Raw genomic sequence first — 19639 nt, forward strand, 5'->3', positions numbered from 1 at the left:
TGTGGCAGCGTACATATGAATGGCCTGTACCAGTGTGTGGCAGCGTACATATGAATGGCCTGTATCAGTGTGTGGCTGCGTACATATGAATGGCCTGTACCAGTGTGTGGCTGCGTACATATGAATGGCCTGTACCAGTGTGTGGCAGCGTACATATGAATGGCCTTGTATCAGTGTGTGGCAGCGTACATATGAATGGCCTTGTATCAGTGTGTGGCAGCGTACATATGAATGGCCTTGTATCAGTGTGTGGCTGCGTACATATGAATGGCCTGTACCAGTGTGTGGCAGCGTACATATGAATGGCCTGTACCAGTGTGTGGCTGCGTACATATGAATGCCCTGTACCCGTGTGTGGCAGCGTACATATGAATGGCCTTGTATCAGTGTGTGGCTGGACAACGGTACACATCACACACAGGGTTAAGGCTCTGGCTGATCTGTGTTATGGGGGATGTGTGATTGACTGTAGTCTGGAGAATCTCTCTCCTCACCTGGGAACACACAACTGTTAAATCCATCTAGGCGGGGGGAGGGGAACTTCCTCCTTGTTAAATCCCAGCCAGCAAAGAGAGAAAACACTCGGACACACGACATCCCTGCGACTGCACATACACATCAATCCCACGGCTGCACATGCGCACAAAAAAACGTCAACCCTGCGCCCGCCAGTGCGGCGCGCAGAAGAAACGCCGCGCCCGATACACAGAGGGGACATACACGGGGGCACGCCAATTCCACTGCGCACATCAAACAGTCAAACATATTTTTTTTTTATGGCTTATAAAAATAGAGATGAACAAAACACAAAGTGAAATACAGTCTACTTAAATAAATGCCCATCAATCCAGCTTCCTAACACATCATATTTATGAGCCTGGAACACACACAAACCATCCTGTTTACTTTCTCCTCCTGAAACTAGATGTCACAACTAATCATCCATATTGCCAAGCAACTGAACAATCATCTTCTTTCATGGACAGAAGTTCGGAGAGAAGAAAAAAAAAAAAAAAAAGAAAAGAAGAATCAAAACCATTAACAGAATGTGTTGGTAAGAAAAAAAATAAAAAGACACAGCATATTGTCTAGGAAGGATTTATAAAAACGCGGCGTCTTGGCTCTCTAATAACTCGGCGGTGGCGCCAAGACACCATATTGTCGTAAAGTCATTGTGCGGAGCTGGAGCCTTGTAAACGTGCGCAGTCATGAACAGCGGTCTAATTATACAGAGATTTCAAGGAATGAATAAAATGCATCACACTCTATATTAATTATAAAAAATACGACAAGGATAAATGCAACAGGCCCGTTATAACGGGATTATCTGGAGCATGAAATTAGAAACGTTAGACATGGAATGGGGGATAATGCAGACGTAATCTGGATAATGCCAAAAATGACCAACGACATGCACAGACACATATCTCACCTGCTGTGGAGCACGCACCAACCGCAGTGAGGGTCCCCGGACCCCAGGCACGCGGCGCAGGAGTCGTGGTGCTGGCAGCTCTCCACGGGAACGCGGCTGACCTGTCACATGATCAGACGTTCATCAACCTCGCTTACTGTCAGTACACAGGCCGCCATTTTGTTTGCTGACGCGGCATTTGAAGGCAGCCTATCGATTAAGATCACAGACATCGATGCCGTAGTGATGTCACTGGTGACTATTAGCGAGTCCATAGGCCGCCTTCCTATCGCTTACCAAACAAAATGACTGCCTCCACTGTGTATATGCAAGAGATACATGTCAGAGGGTTATTCTAAATGTTACACAATAATAAAAATAAACATCTTTTAATAACGTTTTCAGCTCTTTCCTGATACAGTAGCAGGGACTATATTCTTTAAAAAGAGAAATATTATATATATATTCAGTATAAAACACACTCTCCCTAGCCGGCAGAACGTCAAGAAACCCCATCTGTTTCCAACCACGAAAACGCACTTTTTAATTTATTCCGTAAACGGACCAATTTGATGGGATTAACGACGTGACCCGCAGGTACCCGCCGTTCAATGCCAACAAATTCAAAATTGGTTGTAACTTCAGTTTAGCGTTTGGTTCTCTGGAAAACGGGTGGAGGCCCCAAAACTTTCTGATACTTGTTATTTTGGGGGTGTGGGAATTAATAGGTTTTGGTAGAAGGATGGATAGAATCACTGGCATGGTTGGGGCAAGTATGGTGCCAATAAAGCACCATATTTTGTTTTTCTTTTATGATACCTGTTGTTGAAGATGATCATTTGTAAATGAAAGATGATACCTAGATGCCAAGTATGCCTCTATTTTCATTATTTTTCTGTTAACATGGTTATGGGTCTAAAACCTCCAACAGAGACTGGGTCATCATTTAAATAAAAAAAATAAAAAAAAAATAATAATAATATATATATATATATATTACTGTCCCCTCCTCTCACCTGTTTCTCGCTCAGGATATAAACGGACTGCCAGTCTGGACTGAACACCATGTCTCTCAATATGGGTCTCCCTGGCACGACGGCGGCGCTGTCGTACAAGACGGCATCTGCGGGGCTGTCCACGCGGATCTGTCAAAGCAAGAAAAACAAAAACACACGATGAAAATGAGTGCCCCCCGGGACACAAGGGGGCTATTGTGCGTCCCGCATTGTATCCTCCGACCTCGTTATACCCCGCGATTCTCCAAATGTCCTGCGTTCATTCCTCGCAATCCTCAAACGTGACAAACATCATTAGTCTATATGTCTGTGAAACAGATTGTGACAGATTTCAGGGGGGTGTAGAGAAGTAGTAGTTGGGGGGAGGGGGGCTGTCTGCACTCGACGCTGAACGCAAACAGCCCACGGCCGCCTGACAAATCCAGCCAGGAGATTTGAGCACATTTCGGAATGGTCAGAAGCCCACTTATAGATCAGTGTAAACAGACAAACATTTGCTTGTGTTGGCGTATCAGCAGACTGCAGCTACAAACTCACGTGAGACACGGATTACTATACTCAGATAAGCACACAGTAAAACATTTACATTTAGGCTCCGAGGGACATTCGTTGACCCTCCTAAAATGCCTCTTCGGTCTCAAGGATAATAAACGTGAACACCGACCAGCGTTTACAAGCTTGGAAAATGAAAACGCTGGCTCGGAACTAGCCTTACACCATGCAAAACAAAGGGATTGTCATTGCATTACATTTACACAGCGGACATACACTTTTCGGAGCCACTGAAAGAAGTAAATCCATACAGATCTATGTATCAGACCGTGAGGCACAATTTGAATGAAAAATGGAACGGGAGGAATTGTTTTCAGACATAAAAGTGACAAAAAAAATGCAGCTTTACGGAGACCAAGAGCTATTGTCATGTGTCTTGTGGCCCCAGGGCTGAGAAGCGCACAGGCCTTCTCTCTTGTTGTTTGTTTTCTTTTAATAGAAAACTAGGACGCTTTTGGGTGCTAAATACAGCAAAACAGTGACCGGGATCTAACCCCACAAACACTAATAGTTCATGAGCGTGAATGTTGTAGATGCATTTAAAAGAAAAAAAGTCATGTGACAATACGAGTCTGAAATAGGTTGTGTAAATGTACTCCAAAAACATACTGGTAGGTTAACTGGCTGCTATTGAATTGCCCTTAGTCTCGCTCGGTCTGTGTGTGTCTATGTTAGGGAATTTAGATTGTAAGCTCCAATGGGGCAGGGACTGATGTGAGCGAGTTCTCTGTACAGCGCTGCGGAATTAGTGGCGCTATATAAATAGATGATGATGATGATTGTTCGGATAGGGGATCCGTTATACGAAACTGGTTATCCAAGAGGAAAAACTGAAACTGAAAACAATAAGGGTCACCAAGGACTATTTCTTTCTACAGTCACTATGAGGAGCGCTGAAAATAATTTCATGAGGAGGAGGAGGGGGGAGGGGGGGGGGGGGAACGTCAAGGGCTGTGTGAGGAAAGAATGGGGTCATATTTAAATGTGCCCTGGTATATTTTGCTCCAAATTATACGGAAAATCAAGCCTTCCAATTGATTCTAGATCCGTCATTGAATTATGCAATATATTTAGTTATGAGAAAGTTTACTAGAAGTTTTTTTTTTTATGTCAGAGCAGTCCGAGAAAACCAATATGTCCTTATAAGAGCATATTAGAGGCCGAACAGCTAAAATCTAGAAAAATTACCTCAAAAAGTACAACAAGGAGTTCATATATACGTGCCAGGAATACCTGGTGTGTCATACGATGTTTAAGGGTTGATAATATAGTGAACGGTTATGATGCAAGACCTAAACCTATCAGTGGACAAAGTAGAGGCAGGCATTTTGTGGACTTAATATACTGCTGCCTGCTGATAATTCACTGTGCCATATTCTACAGTTTCATTCTGATTTGATAGCCTGTATTTTCATAAATCTTGGTTCAGTCAACACAAAATGGCCGCCATGGTGCCCTTAAAAAAAAGTACCAGAGCAAATGACCAGATTACCACGGAATTTCATGGCAATTTGGTTGTTAACCATGGTAATCTTGGGCCCCATTTGTAAAGATTACCACAATATATATATTTTTTTTATTTGCAGAGAGGACACCGACAGATTAACGGCCATTTTGGAATATAGTCATGGCGAATCGGCCAACGTTACATATATTTTATATGACTTTATATTACGTACAGACTGTGTTGTATCTCTGCGCGGCCTCCTCTCTGAATCCCTTCACGGCTCTGCGTTACACAGTGTTAAATCCAGGACGCTGCTCTCTAAATAATCATTTCATCCTTAACAACAACTTGCCAGTAATCTATAATCCATCAGGAGAATTAGCATGAAATATTAAGCCAAGCGTCAAGAGGGGGAGAAAGGATGATGGAGGTTTGGAGGACGACGAGACTGGACGAGAAGGGAAAAGATGGAGAGAAAGGTGAAAACGAGGTAGAGACCGAATTGAATTAGGGTGGTTGGGAGCAGAAAAAAACAGGTGTTCATGGAATAAGAGTATTGGGGAGTGGGGTAAATTGGGCAAGTTTAAGGGGTAGGACGACAGCTATTAGGGAAACATTAGTAGAATGTGACATTAACGACTCTCCTACACACAAAATTTAACACAGTTTAGGGTCTAGAATTTGGGAGACTAAGTATTTGCAATTGAACTTGGGTTGAGCTAATTTAAGGTTGAGGCTTATTATTATTATTATTATTATCATTAATTTGTAAGGCGCCACAAGGTTTCCGCAGCGCCATAAACGGTACAAACAGTAGACTATACAGGGTAGAACAGTACAGAACAATAAACACAAAGTACCAGTACTTCAGAAACTCCAGGCAGGCAGATACAGTAGAGACGGAGTGGAAGAACAGGTATGGAGACAGGAGGGAAGATGGGCTCTGCTCATACGAGCTTACATCCTAAGGGAGGGTAAACAGAATCAGGTACATAAGGGTGCCAGTGAAGCAACGGGGAGAGAGAAAGGGGGCAGGGGAGAACCAGAAGAGGTGAGAGGTTAAGTGGATGGTTGGTAGGCCTTAAGGAACAGGTGAGTTTTAAGAGCCCGCTTGAAGGAGCACAGATTGGGTGAGAGACGAATGGAGCGAGGGAGGTCGTTCCAGTGAAGGGGGGCAGCACGGGAGAAGTCTTGTATTCTAGAGTGGGAAGAAGTAATCAGAGTGGAGGAGAGGCGGCGATCATTGGCTGAGCGCAGGGAGCGGGCGGGAGTGTGAATGGAGAGGAGGTTAGAGATATAAGGGGCAGTAGACTGAGAGAGAGCCTTGTAAGTGGTGGTGAGGAGTTTGAAAAGGATTCTGTAGGGGAAGGGGAGCCAGTGTAAGGAAAGACAGAGAGGGGAGGCAGAGGAGGAGCGGCGTGAGAGGAAGATGAGTCTCGCAGCCGCATTGAGTATAGAGCGGAGGGGGACAAGGCGGGAACAGGGGAGGCCAGTAAGGAGGAGGTTGCAGTAGTCGAGACGGGAGATGAGAGCATGGATGATAGTTTTGGTGGCATCTTGAGAGAGAAAGGGACGGATGCGGGCAATGTTACGGAGTTGGAAGCGACAGGCTTGGGCAAGGGATTGAATGTGGGGGGCAAAAGAGAGAGAGGAGTCGAGAGTGACACCTAGGCAGCAGAGTTGGGTGACAGAGGAGATAGTGGAGTTGTTAACAACGATAGAGAGGTCATGGTGGGAAGGGAGCCTGGGTGGGGGAAAGACAATGAGTTTGGTTTTGGAGATGTTAATTTTAAGAAAGCGAGAGGACATCCAGGATGAGATGGCTGAGAGGCAGTCAGTTACACGAGAGAGGAGGGAGGAGGAAAGATCAGGAGAAGAGATGTAGAGTTGAATATCATCAGCATATAGGTGATACTGAAGACCGAAAGAGGAGATGAGAGCCCCAAGGGAGGAAGTATAGAGCGAAAAGAGTAAAGGGCCAAGAACAGAGCCCTGAGGGACTCCAACAGGGAGAGGGGAGGGGTTGGCTTAGGGGGTGGCTTAGGGTTTGAATAAACGAATTCTAGAGCAAGGTTTAGATTTTTGGGCTAATATTTCGGTTAATCTTAAAACCTTCCGTGAATAGTGTAGTATTTGGTGATCATTCTTTTGTTGCACTAAAAGCTGATGATTTTTTTTTCAAAACAAGCTTTTGAGGATCGAGGAAAGAAGGAACGAGAGAGAACGTGGGAACAAGAGGTTGATTGAGGGGGAAAAAAATATATTTTTTGAGACATTTTGCAAATTTCTAGCCTGCACCTTTAAGAAATGCATTTGTACAACCAGAGCGGAGGAAGCTGTGGAGATTACTGGACTCTCTCTCAATGTAACCACACTGTCTTAAAAGCTGCACTTGGATCACAATAATTAATATCTATGAAACAAGATTCTAAACTCTGAGAATGGATAAAATTTCATTACAGACAATAATTAAACACACTGGTTGAAACCACTAGAAAACAAACAATTATTGGTGCATTTGCAGCTGTATCACAAGGCTGACCATCCGGTGACCCATTACCGGAGGCTGTTGTGTGGCCCTAAGCCGTCTCGGTAGAAACCACTCTCTAACAAATGGCATCAGGATAGGATTGAGCGTATAAGCAAATATCTATAAAATATATAAGTAAAATACACAATAGTGCACTAGAATTAGTCATATTTACCTTCTGGGAAGAGGAGACGATATGGGCGTGGCTTGAAGACCGCAGCCTATCAATTCACTAGGAACAAATGACATCACCAAGAGATGCATGAGGTCACTGGCTCCTAGTGAATCGATAGGCTGTGCCGAAACAGAGATCCCACCCTCAAAATGCCAGCCAATCGGGACAGTCGGCATTTTCATCCATGCCTACAGCCAACTGTCCCGATTTGCTGGAAAATGGGCGGGACTTGTCCGAATTACTAAAAGAAAATAGGGACAATTCTTTCAAATCTGGGACTGAAGATTAGGGATACTTGGCAACTATGTAGGCTATAGGCACAAATATTATATATCGGTATTACCAATAGGTACAAATCAGAAGTAATCTCCTCACACGCTATACTGCGCTCTCGCCCCAGACCGCGCTGAAATCCACCAGGTAATCAGCGCAGGTATATTATTCCACAGCATATCATTAAACCTCACCAATTCCTTACACAAACACATTACACAGGCAAAAACAATCTTCACAAACACTATAATTAATCTTGTTTACGCTACAAAGTACAGACTGCAGCGCCAAGCTTGAAATACGATAGGAAGATTAAAAAATATTAAACCCCCAGGGGCCCCATTTGCGATCCTGTTAGTTGCACAGGTCTGTATGGCCTAATAGGTGTTATTAAATGCGATACGTTGATACGGATACTACAGTATGCAGACTTAAAGGGACACTAATCTTCATTTATTTCTGTGTACTTGGGGCATGGGGGGGGATTAGTGTGACAATACGGTCTGGAATTTTCTTATTCATCATTTCTATAAATACTCTTTAGTAGTGAGAGTCTGCCCAGAGACATAACCATGGTCCTTCCCGATCCTTGACCCCCTCCCCCCAATTCACCAGAGCCGCTGGATATAGCCTGGACGAGAGCCATAATTGGATTATGGCCGATTTGTGTATTAGCCGTTTTCTTCCTTTTGTTTGTTTTTTTTAAGGCAATTTGAAAGATTGAAATAAAGATTTTCTTCTTATCTTATTTCTGGTTACTGAATTATTACATCATTCCTTTATTTTATATATTGTTGATGTTTTGAATAATTAACTTATAGTTATATATTCAAACCAAGGATGTGGTTTGCAAGCGAGCTCTACATCTTCATTTTTTTACCTTCTTGCAGTTACCACTTTGTGGCTTCCCTCTGTGCTTTTCAACCAAGTCTATACATCACAGGGGGGGTTCTCTTTAATCTGTCGGTCTGCCTGTGATAACATCATAAGGCCGTTCTCTGGATATAATTGTGCACAACGCAGAGCGAGCACAGCCTTATAGCCCCAGGGCACAGAATGCGCAACTCTGCCCGATGATATAAATACATGACTGTAAACGTGGGAAGGGGAGTGAGAAGGAAAAAAAAAAAAAAAGCTATGCGTTCAATAAAAGGGGGAGCGTGTACAAGTCAACAAACTGAAGGACTCTGAGGGTGTAATTAGGAGTGGCTTACTTGGAAGTTTATAGAAACAAAAAAAAATTTCAATGTCTTTTTTGAAGCAACAAATACTACACATAAAATAACCAAATAATGAAACGGATAAAAAACAACAACATTTAAAACATTGGTGGGTAAGTGCACGGATGAAAAGAGGTGGCCCTCGCAGTGACTCAGTGAGCAGGTTTAGTCAGCGACTAAATGCCTTCTGCACTAACAGCAAAACAATCAGTCATTGACGCACAGGCACGGCCGTCCCTTTAATGCCAGATTTGGGGGGGGTTAGTGGTTGAAGTGTCAGAGACACAGAAATGTGTAAACCAGGAGTGTGCTAATGGGATCCAGCTGGGACTCACATTTCACACTATTTTATGGAAAGTTTAAACGTTCCCCCCTCTCCCCTGGGCCGGCTGCCCTTGGATCTAAACCTCCGTAACCACATTTCTGTCTATTACACCCCAGGAAGAACGTACCCGATTTAACGCGGATCACAGGCTGACGATATGGACAAAGCTGCTACACACAGGCATTGAAAATAAACACACATTTACCTGGGAAACCCTGTTATTTATTTATTTTTTTAAGTTGGAGTGCCCCTTTAACTTAATCCTTCGGAAATATTACATTCAGTATAAAACTTTGCAGACAAAACTATCTTGTATTATTTACAACAATTGCCATATACAGAAGGATATAATAGGATTTAAAATGATATGTAACCGTGATAGTGAGCTTAATGTAATCCCGATTACCAGTCATTGTAGGTAGTACTAATAAGGGTCTGTCTGCAAACAGGAAATCTGATGTGTTATATAAACAACATTAACCACAACCGCACCTAAAATCTGCTCAAAATCATCCGAAAAACTATTACGCTCATATTAATCATATTTCCTTCCCTATTAGTTTGTGGAACTGAAAGGAGCCAGAACAAAACCATATAAAACCATCATAAAATATAGATTCCACCAGGAGGTACCTGACCATTTGTTGGCCATTTTGTGGCCTGAACCAATATTCACTCACAACTCACTAAGAACAAATCACATCACAGACACACAACAGTGACATCACCAGCTCCTAGCGAGCTGATAGGCCGAACACTGGTTCAGCCAACAAAATGGCCACCTCCGCTACGTGTAGAAGACACAGGGGAGATAGTTATGAAAAAAATAGTGCATGAATGGTCATAACTTTTATTGTGAAGTTTATAAAATAAAAGCAAGATTCTGACTCTGTTTATAAGTGTCCCTTAACGTATTTACATTTGAAGGTCCTGTAAGGTACCGTTGGTATATATCACGGCAGGGAGCAGTTTTAGCACAGAGGATGGTGTAATGAGTGGGTCAGGTGCATCAGTGCTGTAGAATAAACAGTGATACTGTGTAAACAGAATTATATGTACATGCCTAGAACATAGTAGCTGTGGTCCAGGGCGGGCTGATTATGAGAACAATGAGCAGGACTAGGCACGGCCAGCTCTCTGCTAATTATCTGTACGGCAGTCAGGATTTATAGCGCTGTGTGATGTATTCGCTGTCCTTTCCCCTAGCCGAGGTGAAGGCCGATCTATAAAATCCGTCACTGGAGCTGCGCCAGAGTCCTGTGTGTTTTCTCTCCTGCACTGAACAAGCTCCGCTACTCAGACCGGCCACCCATAATGCCCTGCACTCAACACGAGGGGCCTGACCCTCCGCGCACTCCACCTCGTCTATCCCAAAGTCTCCTGTTATCCCCTCTGATCCCTACAAGCACGCACCCTTTTATCATTCCTTCACTACGGCTAATTGTACCTTTAGAGTGAAAGCTTTGAGAGGTAATCCCCAACTCTCCCTCAGTTGTGGGGGTGAAACACCCCTGGGATTACTTGCTATCCTTCATGGACCACAGAGGAGTATCAGCCGATAGGCTAAAAACATAGCCCTGTGTTGGCCCTGACTCCTTTCCCTGCCCGATCACATTGAAAGTCACAGCGCCAGCAGTAATCAAGCTGGACGAATGTGTCTGGGGCCCCACCCCCAAGCCCACACTACTGCTCCGCCCGCGCCCCACCCCCGAGCCCACACTGCTGCCCCCGCACGCTCCCCACCGCCGAGCCCACACTGCTGCCCCCGCACGCTCCCCACCCCCGAGCCCACACTGCTGCCCCCGCCCGCGCCCCACCCCCGAGTCCACACTGCTGCCCCGCCCGCGCCCCACCCCCGAGTCCACACTGCTGCCCCGCCCGCGCCCCACTCCCGAGCCCACGCTGCTGCCCCGCCCGCGCCCCACTCCCGAGCCCACGCTGCTGCCCCGCCCGCGCCCCACCCCCGAGCCCACGCTGCTGCCCCGCCCGCGCCCCACCCCCGAGCCCACACTGCTGCCCCGCCCGCGCCCCACCCCCGAGCCCACACTGCTGCCCCGCCCGCGCCCCACCCCCGAGCCCACACTGCTGCCCCCGCACGCTCCCCACCGCCGAGCCCACACTGCTGCCCCCGCACGCTCCCCACCGCCGAGCCCACACTGCTGCCCCCGCACGCTCCCCACCGCCGAGCCCACACTGCTGCCCCCGCACGCTCCCCACCGCCGAGCCCACACTGCTGCCCCCGCACGCTCCCCACCGCCGAGCCCACACTGCTGCCCCCGCCCGCGCCCCACCGCCGAGCCCACACTGCTGCCCCCGCCCGCGCCCCACTCCCGAGCCCACACTGCTGCCCCGCCCGCGCCCCACTCCCGAGTCCACACTGCTGCCCCGCCCGCGCCCCACCCCCGAGTCCACACTGCTGCCCCGCCCGCGCCCCACCCCCGAGCCCACACTGCTGCCCCGCCCGCGCCCCACCCCCGAGCCCACACTGCTGCCCCGCCCGCGCCCCACCCCCGAGCCCACACTGCTGCCCCGCCCGCGCCCCACCCCCGAGCCCACACTGCTGCCCCGCCCGCGCCCCACCCCCGAGCCCACACTGCTGCCCCGCCCGCGCCCCACCCCCGAGCCCACACTGCTGCCCCGCCCGCGCCCCACCCCCGAGCCCACACTGCTGCCCCGCACGCGCCCCACCCCCGAGCCCACACTGCTGCCCCGCACGCGCCCCACCCCCGAGCCCACACGGCTGCCCCGCACGCGCCCCACCCCCGAGCCCACACGGCTGCCCCCGCACGCGCCCCACCCCCGAGCCCACACGGCTGCCCCGCACGCGCCCCACTCCCGAGCCCACACTGCTGCCCCGCCCGCGCCCCACTCCCGAGTCCACACTGCTGCCCCGCCCGCGCCCCACCCCCGAGTCCACACTGCTGCCCCGCCCGCGCCCCACCCCCGAGTCCACACTGCTGCCCCGCCCACTCCCCACCCCGAGTCCACACTGCTGCCCCGCCCACTCCCCACCCCGAGTCCACACTGCTGCCCCGCCCACTCCCCACCCCGAGTCCACACTGCTGCCCCGCCCACTCCCGAGTACACACTGCTGCCCCGCCCACTCCCGAGTACACACTGCTGCCCCGCCCACTCCCGAGTCCACACTGCTGCCCCGCCCACTCCCGAGTCCACACTGCTGCCCCGCCCACTCCCGAGTCCACACTGCTGCCCCGCCCACTCCCGAGTCCACACTGCTGCCCCGCCCACTCCCGAGTCCACACTGCTGCCCCGCCCACTCCCGAGTCCACACTGCTGCCCCACGCCACCCTCGATCCCTCATTTTTAAAATAGTACATCAAAGACTTTGCTTGCAGAATACAGTAACTTAATACTCAAATAAGCTGCGCTGAGCCCCAATCAAGTACTCTGCAGCGGTAAGAGGATTTTCACAGGGAAGGATTCCATTTTTGGAAACAAACTTTTCCTGCCACGTGAAACACTACAAACCATCAGCAAAATATAAAATTGGCGACACAATAGCCTTTTGTTTTTAATATTCATTTTCAAGTCATTAAGTACTTTTGAGCTGAGGGTACAGAGAGAGTCCAGACATCTGTTACTTCCCCTTAATACCCACTAACGTGTCTGACTGAAAATAGACCAAACAGCCTCCCCCAAGCGACCACGCCCTTTTCACCTGCCGATAACCAGAGCTGCCAACGGGTAGCCCCTCTACACCAACTAGAGTTCTACCTCAAAAAAGCTGTAACGCGGCCACTTCTTATACCCTGTGCTGAACACATGAGCGCCATGTACGCAGACACTGCTGAGCCAATTAGATGTAAGAGCAAACAAGATGGAAGGTCAGAAGAAACCAGGCCAACCATGAAATCACTCACCTTCTTCAGAGTTCCCGCCCGAGTGCCCACAAACACCACCGAGTGCCCCTTGTAGCTGTAGGCGGCCACGCTCGCCATGCCGTCCGTTTTCTCTTCAAAGAGAGGCAGCCCCTCGATCACCGTCAGACCCCCGATTGGCTGATTTAAAGCCATGCCGCAGAAATCGTCAAGAATGGGAATAGGCTGAAAGAGAAGACAGAGGCGTGAGGTGATTGGAGGCGGTGATACCAACCTTTCCATACCAACATACGGCAAAGCACAGAGGCGTACATCAGGAAAACACAGAAAGACTATATACCAATGTAGACTACGTTAAAGAGTTCCATCACCTACACACAATGGAGAAACCGTCACCAAGGCGCCTCAGCGATGGATCCATCTTGGTTTAGACCACAAAATGGCCACCTCCACTGTGTGCAGGCGACGGGTCAGTAATAAAGGCACATGGAGATAGAATTTGTGTGAGTAAACGTAGGTTTAAGCACTGTAGACTATTTCTGTTGTGAATTTTAATAGAATAACGTAAATAAAATATATTTTAGAATTATATATGAGCTAATGTATCGGTGTCACAAATTGTAAGGAGATCAGAGGTTGCCGAGCAGTTTTATGACCATATAACGGCACAAGGGCGTTTTATTTAGGATGCATCTATCCGAGGTGACAACTATAATAACGACCGCCTCCCCCGAGAGATTATAAGAGATAAGGGAAGGCTTTAAAAAAATATATTTTTATGAATTTGCTGCTTTCATTCCTCAAACTACAATAATTATGTTTAATATACTTTTTTTTTTCTCTTTTGGAAGGATCCTCGCCCAAGAGACTGGCATGCTTAGGGAACTTTGTCTGGGGGATTGGCATGCTCCCCCGCCGTGGCGCCGTGCCAAGCGGTAGCAGCTATGCTGGAAGCCTTTGCAACACAAGATGTTTTATTACGTTTATAAAGATACTTTAGAATGTTTTAACAGCACATTTTTCATTTAAAAAAAAAAATGATGTGTTGTGTTCTCCTGCCCAGAGCAGGGCTGTCCGGCTGCGGCTTCACCCAGTCTTGCTCATACCTCCCAATAGTCCTGGTTTGAAAATAGGGACATGTGAGGCCACGCCCCTTTTGAAAAAGGAAAACAATTATAGCCATCAACCCAATCAGAGCCGGACAAATCCTGGTCTCCGCATCGCCGTGGCAACCAGAACACCAGTCCGGGCAACACGACTTCCTCTGCCCTTTGCCACTTTTCCAGCGGGCACATGCCAGTTTAATGTAATAATTTGTGGAAGGGGACAGTGGCTGGCGTGTAATATTGTAGGGGCACGGGCTGATGCGGCAAGGACACGAGCTAGTGTGTAATCCTTTTTTGAGGGTCGCACACTTATTTTGGCTGCATATGCACACACACACATATATACACACACACGCACGTGCACACCGGACAGACCAGATGAATCTCTTCCAGCTTCAGTGGGGTCTGTTCGTGTATAATGATAACGATCTATTCGTTTACTGGTAGGAAGTCTGGTGCGCATGAGAAAAAACGCCTCCCGCAGTGATTAGCGGAAGATAAATCATCAGGTGAGGAATGAGCACCCTGCGAGACTGGAGGACCCGAGCGCACAGATCTCACAAATAACACAGAACCGTCAAACTATTATTTCTGTAAGGGGACGTTGGTCTATAGTTAAAACCATACAACGCCGTTTACTACTGCATCATTATCTCCCTTGTGCTGTTGAATGATCCAGCGTCACGTTCCGCATCCTCCGCCGTATAATTGAGGTCATACGCTGAATTACTAACAGAGAGTGACTGGCACTTCACCTATAGATTATATATATATATATATGTGTGTGTGTGTACGGACTCTGGGATTTCTTGGAGTGAGCCAGACACAGAATTGGAGCGGAGTCTGCCACGTAGACAGAGCCTTCAGTGACACGTACAGGAATGACACATTTGTGGCTTCTCCGCCACAAATAACCGGGTATTTGAAGCAGTTTCCAGAGAAACCACGGCAAATTATAGGCCCGGAGATCTTTTAGTTACGTACAGATGATAAAGCTGCCAGACCGATGAGCGGAGAGGGGAGCAGGAATGAGCAGCACGTGAGCAAAGATTACAGACAAAAAAAAAATAATTAGGAGGGACAAATTCAGGAATCAGTCTGGGCCTCAAATGAAAAATTAAAGAGAGAACAACACTCATGAAAATAGCTCCAACTTAATTACATTTACATAATGCGCGCGTTCTCCAGTCCTCCTGTTCCTGCTTATTTGCAGGCGTCTGCTATTTTGTGGCAAAATAATTGAATTGACACTGTATAGCCATTTTTCTTCAATTAAAATGTACACAATGGACAGACTAGTGTCTCTCTCTCAGGCTCGATGGATATTACATGTGTACAAACCCTCCTCACTGGATATTTACATGCGCAAAACAGAAAGACGAGTGAATTTCTTACGGTGAATTGGATGCTATATCGGAATAGTTATATTCATGTCGTGTGTGTGTATGCACGTAAGCTAGAGCCAGAGGGCAAGCCAATCCCGCGCGCACAGCCCAGAGGGCAAGCCAATCCCGCGCGCACAGCCAGAGCCCAGAGGGCAACACAATCCCATGCGCAAAGCCAGAGCCCAGAGGGCAACACAATCCCGTGCGCAAAGCCAGAGCCCAGAGGGCAAGCCAATCCCGCACGCACAGCCCAGAGGGCAAGCCAATCCCGTGTGCACAGCCAGAGCCCAGAGGGCAACACAATCCCGTGCGCACAGCCAGAGCCCAGAGGGCAACACAATCCCGTGCGCAAAGCCAGAGCCCAGAGGGCAACACAATCCCGTGCGCAAAGCCAGAGCCCAGAGGGCAACACAATCCCGTGCGCAAAGCCAGAGCCCAGAGGGCAACACAATCCTGCGCGCAAAACAGGTGTATGTGCGTGAGATGCAGAGCCCAGAGTGTGCGCGTGCGTGAGATGCAGAGCTTAGCATGTATCTCAGCCCGATACGTGAGCACAAACTGCCTCAATGGCATAGAGCGGGTTACACAGGAAACGTTGGCTTCAATCCCATTAATCTTGTTTAAGTGGCCGCAGCACTATTTGCTTTTCTCAGTTCCGAGCAGTGTCCGCGACAAGCCAAAACCATACAAAGGAATTTAATTAGCTCACAGAGCACCTAACGGAGCAAGTTCCACTACGAAAAAAAATCAATTTTTAATAATGTTATACATTAAGCAACAAATCTTCACATGTGCCTTTAACACTCCCCAGCGCCGTGCTTCTTCTTTAACACAAAGCAGAGAGATGGGCACAGACCCAGCCCTCACAGACGGAGGAAGCAGACTATATCGAAGCTAAGTAAATGGGAACAACATCACTCGCCCTTCAAGATTGCTTACCGTAATAATGCAGAACAGTTCTTTATTCAGTAACCACGGCAGAGACAGCTTCCCCTCCCCGCGGTAGCAGGACTGTATCCTCTCCTTAATGCGTTTGTTGATCTGGCTGAGGGTGAAGAGGCAAAGGACAGACTCTTGTGGAGGGTTGGACCTGTTCTTCTGCCCTTGAGAGAAGACCGTATAAAGAACATCCTCATCTTCCGGTATCCCCAGTTCTTGCGCCAGTTTCTTCCCTGGCCGGTTGAGATAGGCGCTTTGGATGAGCCTGTATTCCACCCCGTCTTTCGTGCATCCAATGGGGAACTCCACGTAAGAGTAGAACTCCGGGTCTCCGGAGCACATCCGTACGATCTTAGAAGTGAAGAACTTCTCCCCGGTGGCGTCCAGCAACGTCTGTTGAGTGTCCAGCTGTAGTGTCAAAAAATACACAAAGCCACCGCTGACAAAACTATACACGTAGTAAATGTCGAACGAAGGATGCAGGGAAAGAGTATCGGAGGGGACCTTGATTTGAGAAGATACAAACTCATCCTGGTACACCAGACGGAACATCTCATCGCTCTCCTCGTTTCTCACAAGTTTGCGGCTGGAAAGAGTGGGGAAGTACTCTGATTTGCCATCGATGGACGTGCCAATAAAAAGTTTACTCTGCTCGGCGTCCTGCTCTACTATCACTCCAGTCATGGAGTCCGGCTCCCTCGCCCCCGATAAATAATGCTCCTTGCGGTGGTGGGGCTCTCCCAACTTAAAGAGATTGTCCAGCCGTAGGAACTGACAGATCCCTTGCCATACACTCCCGCAGGCCACCACCCGGTTACCTGTGTAGTCGATCAACAAAAGTCTATTGACGTTATCAGAGGGGGAGAGCTTGTGCGTGCAGACACGCACGGAGGGCGGGGGGTAGCAGCGGGCGTTATCGTCAATAGGGCCGGTGAGGTGGGAGCGCAGCTCGGTCAGATTCTCCGACAGCTTGTAGACTCTGTTCACGGCACCGATGTAGACGTCACCCGTGTGTTTGTGCACGGCGAGGTGAGTGAGAGAAGTGTCGGACACCGTAAAGCTTGGGAATGTGGCCGCCTTTCTGATGGAACACAGGAGAAGAAAGTACCAAGGCAGAAAGTCATTCAGCGGCCCCATGTTGTGTCCTCACTGCGGAGGTCAGCTTCTCCTGCCAAGAGTCGACACTGCCAATATCCAAAGTCGTTTATCAGGGTCCACATTCAGCTGAACATTCATGGGGCTGAAAAATAAATACAATTACGTTTTATATACAGAAGGAACATCACCGGTAATAAGACAGTCTCATCCTAGCAGCGTTACCAAATCAGCACAATTATCTTCTCACCTACTTCCAGTGCAGACCAATATAACATGCAGCGTACAATGGTAAGACACAACATTCTTAGTAAATCAGTACGACAGAAGCTTTTGCTAATCTGCGTTATCAGAAACCTGTGGCTAAGTGGTTAGCACTTCTGCCTTACAGCACTGGGGTCATGAGTTCGATTCCAAACCATGGCCTTATCTGTGAGGAGTTTGTATGTTCTACCCGTGTTTGCGTGGGTTTCCTCCGGGTGCTCTGGTTTCCTCCCACACTCCAAAAACATACTAGTAGGTTAATTGGCTGCTAACAAAATTGACGTGTGTGTGTGTGTGTGTGTGTGTGTGTGTGTGTGTGTGTGTGTGTGTGTGTGTGTGTGTGTGTGTGTGTATGTTAGGGAATTTAGACTGTAAGCTCCAATGGGGCAGGGACTGATGTGAGTAGTTCTCTGTACAGCACTATGGAATTAGTGGCGCTATATAAATAAGTGGTGATGATGATTAACTCTCAGTCCGTCACTAGGCCCCTACCAAGATTCACCTCCGAACCGGTCTCTTATTAAATAAGAGCTAGGGCCACGGGCTGAGCTCAAAGCAGAAAATAACAATGAACTCCGCCCGGAGTCGCCAACTTGGGTAATTTTAAGCATGAATGAGGAGGTCGAGAGGTATTTTAGGGCAAGTGAGAGCAATGAGAGACATTTTGGGGTTGATATGTGTTTTGGATGAGTAGGCTTTGTGAGGGGTCTTAGAAGTGTTTTGGGGTGAGTGAGGGGTTTGAGTGGCGTACAGGGAAATCTGAAGGCTGTTATTGAGCGCATTTTGGATTTATACTAAGACTACGTGTGACCCTTTCGAAATTTGAAGGGTGACACATGAAACCCGTGAAGTGAATCCGGCTGCCTATGCCTGGTGTAAAGTCATCCACTCACACTGGGGGCAGCCATTTTGTTGGCTCATGCCTCAGTGAGGTCACTAGTTCCTACTGAATCGATAGGTTGCTTCATCAGAAACACACAAGGCAGACATAAAAATGGCCGCCTCCGCTACGTGCAGATGACCGGAACACTTTAAATCTTCTCAAACTAATTTTTCTTCATCGTGTCCGATTCTTTGGGCTGATCTATATATACGCTCCTGTTTACACACTAGTCTGCAGGGCTGTGCCATGAATACAAGACGAGTTTATTGGCTCACCTGTTGTCTGGAGCGGCCGATGGCACAAACTGTGTTAACATCAAAGGTTAAAAAGCATTTGGCAAAGAGCAGCGGATGACATTTGTATAAGAGATTTTTTTTTTTTTTTTTTTAGCATTCATGAAATCTCCTCTTGGACGTTGTAACAAAGCATCTGAGAGGCTGGAAGCAGAGCTGCCAACAATTACTGACACATTCAAATGTTTCCTCCGTCAGTAACAATAAAATGCAACTAAAACGGCTATATTACAAGCAGCCATTTAAAATCCATTATTTTGACACTATATAAGAGTGTTGGCTAACCTGTGACACTCCAGGTGTTGTGAAACTACAAGTCCCAGCATACTCTTCCAGCAATGAGCTGCTATATACTGGCAAAGCATGCTGGGACTTGTAGTTTCACAACACCTGGAGTGTCACAGGTTAGCCAACACTGCTATATATACGGTCTGAATACCTGTGTACAACACCTTTTTTCTATCTATATATATTTTTTTAAAGTAATTTATCAATTCACTATGAACAAATTTAATTTCTGAGGTATGAGGCGTCGGCAGGCTGCATCCTCATGAATATTGATGGATTCAGCCAAACAAAATGGCTGCCGTGTAGCCGGCAGGGTTATTTTAATACTAAATTTTTACACTTGGGCTTTTCTCTGCATGTGATGGCGCAGCCATATGCTTACACCGCATGTTATGGGCCCTCAGTGGCAGAAGGGGGCCCACAGTGGACAGGATATTATAGTGATATGTCAGCCATTTTAGAGATGACTGAATCTGGTTAAACTAACCCCCTCATACTGCACTCGGTCACTGTGCTGTATCGAATACACTTCTTAGTGAAGGATTAAAGCACTTTGCTAATCCTGAAATTGAGACTTTCCCCAGTCTGCCCTCCTGCT

General features: G+C 47.8%; 1 protein-coding gene across 1 annotated transcript in view; it reads right to left on the minus strand.

Moving 5' to 3' along the window:
- PLXNA3 (plexin A3) overlaps positions 1 to 19639 on the minus strand; it is a 73178-nt gene that overhangs the window by 34145 nt on the left and 19394 nt on the right. The window contains exons 2-5 of the mRNA XM_075185627.1: positions 16219 to 17458; positions 12831 to 13013; positions 2428 to 2556; positions 1433 to 1533 (exon numbers count right to left, since the gene is read on the minus strand). Of these exons, the coding sequence (XP_075041728.1) occupies positions 1433 to 1533; positions 2428 to 2556; positions 12831 to 13013; positions 16219 to 17355 (1550 nt within the window). The 5' untranslated portion in view covers positions 17356 to 17458. The remainder of the gene's footprint in view (positions 1 to 1432; positions 1534 to 2427; positions 2557 to 12830; positions 13014 to 16218; positions 17459 to 19639) is intronic.

Source organism: Mixophyes fleayi, chromosome 9 (genome assembly GCF_038048845.1).
Source record: "Mixophyes fleayi isolate aMixFle1 chromosome 9, aMixFle1.hap1, whole genome shotgun sequence".
Lineage (NCBI taxonomy): Eukaryota > Metazoa > Chordata > Amphibia > Anura > Limnodynastidae > Mixophyes > Mixophyes fleayi.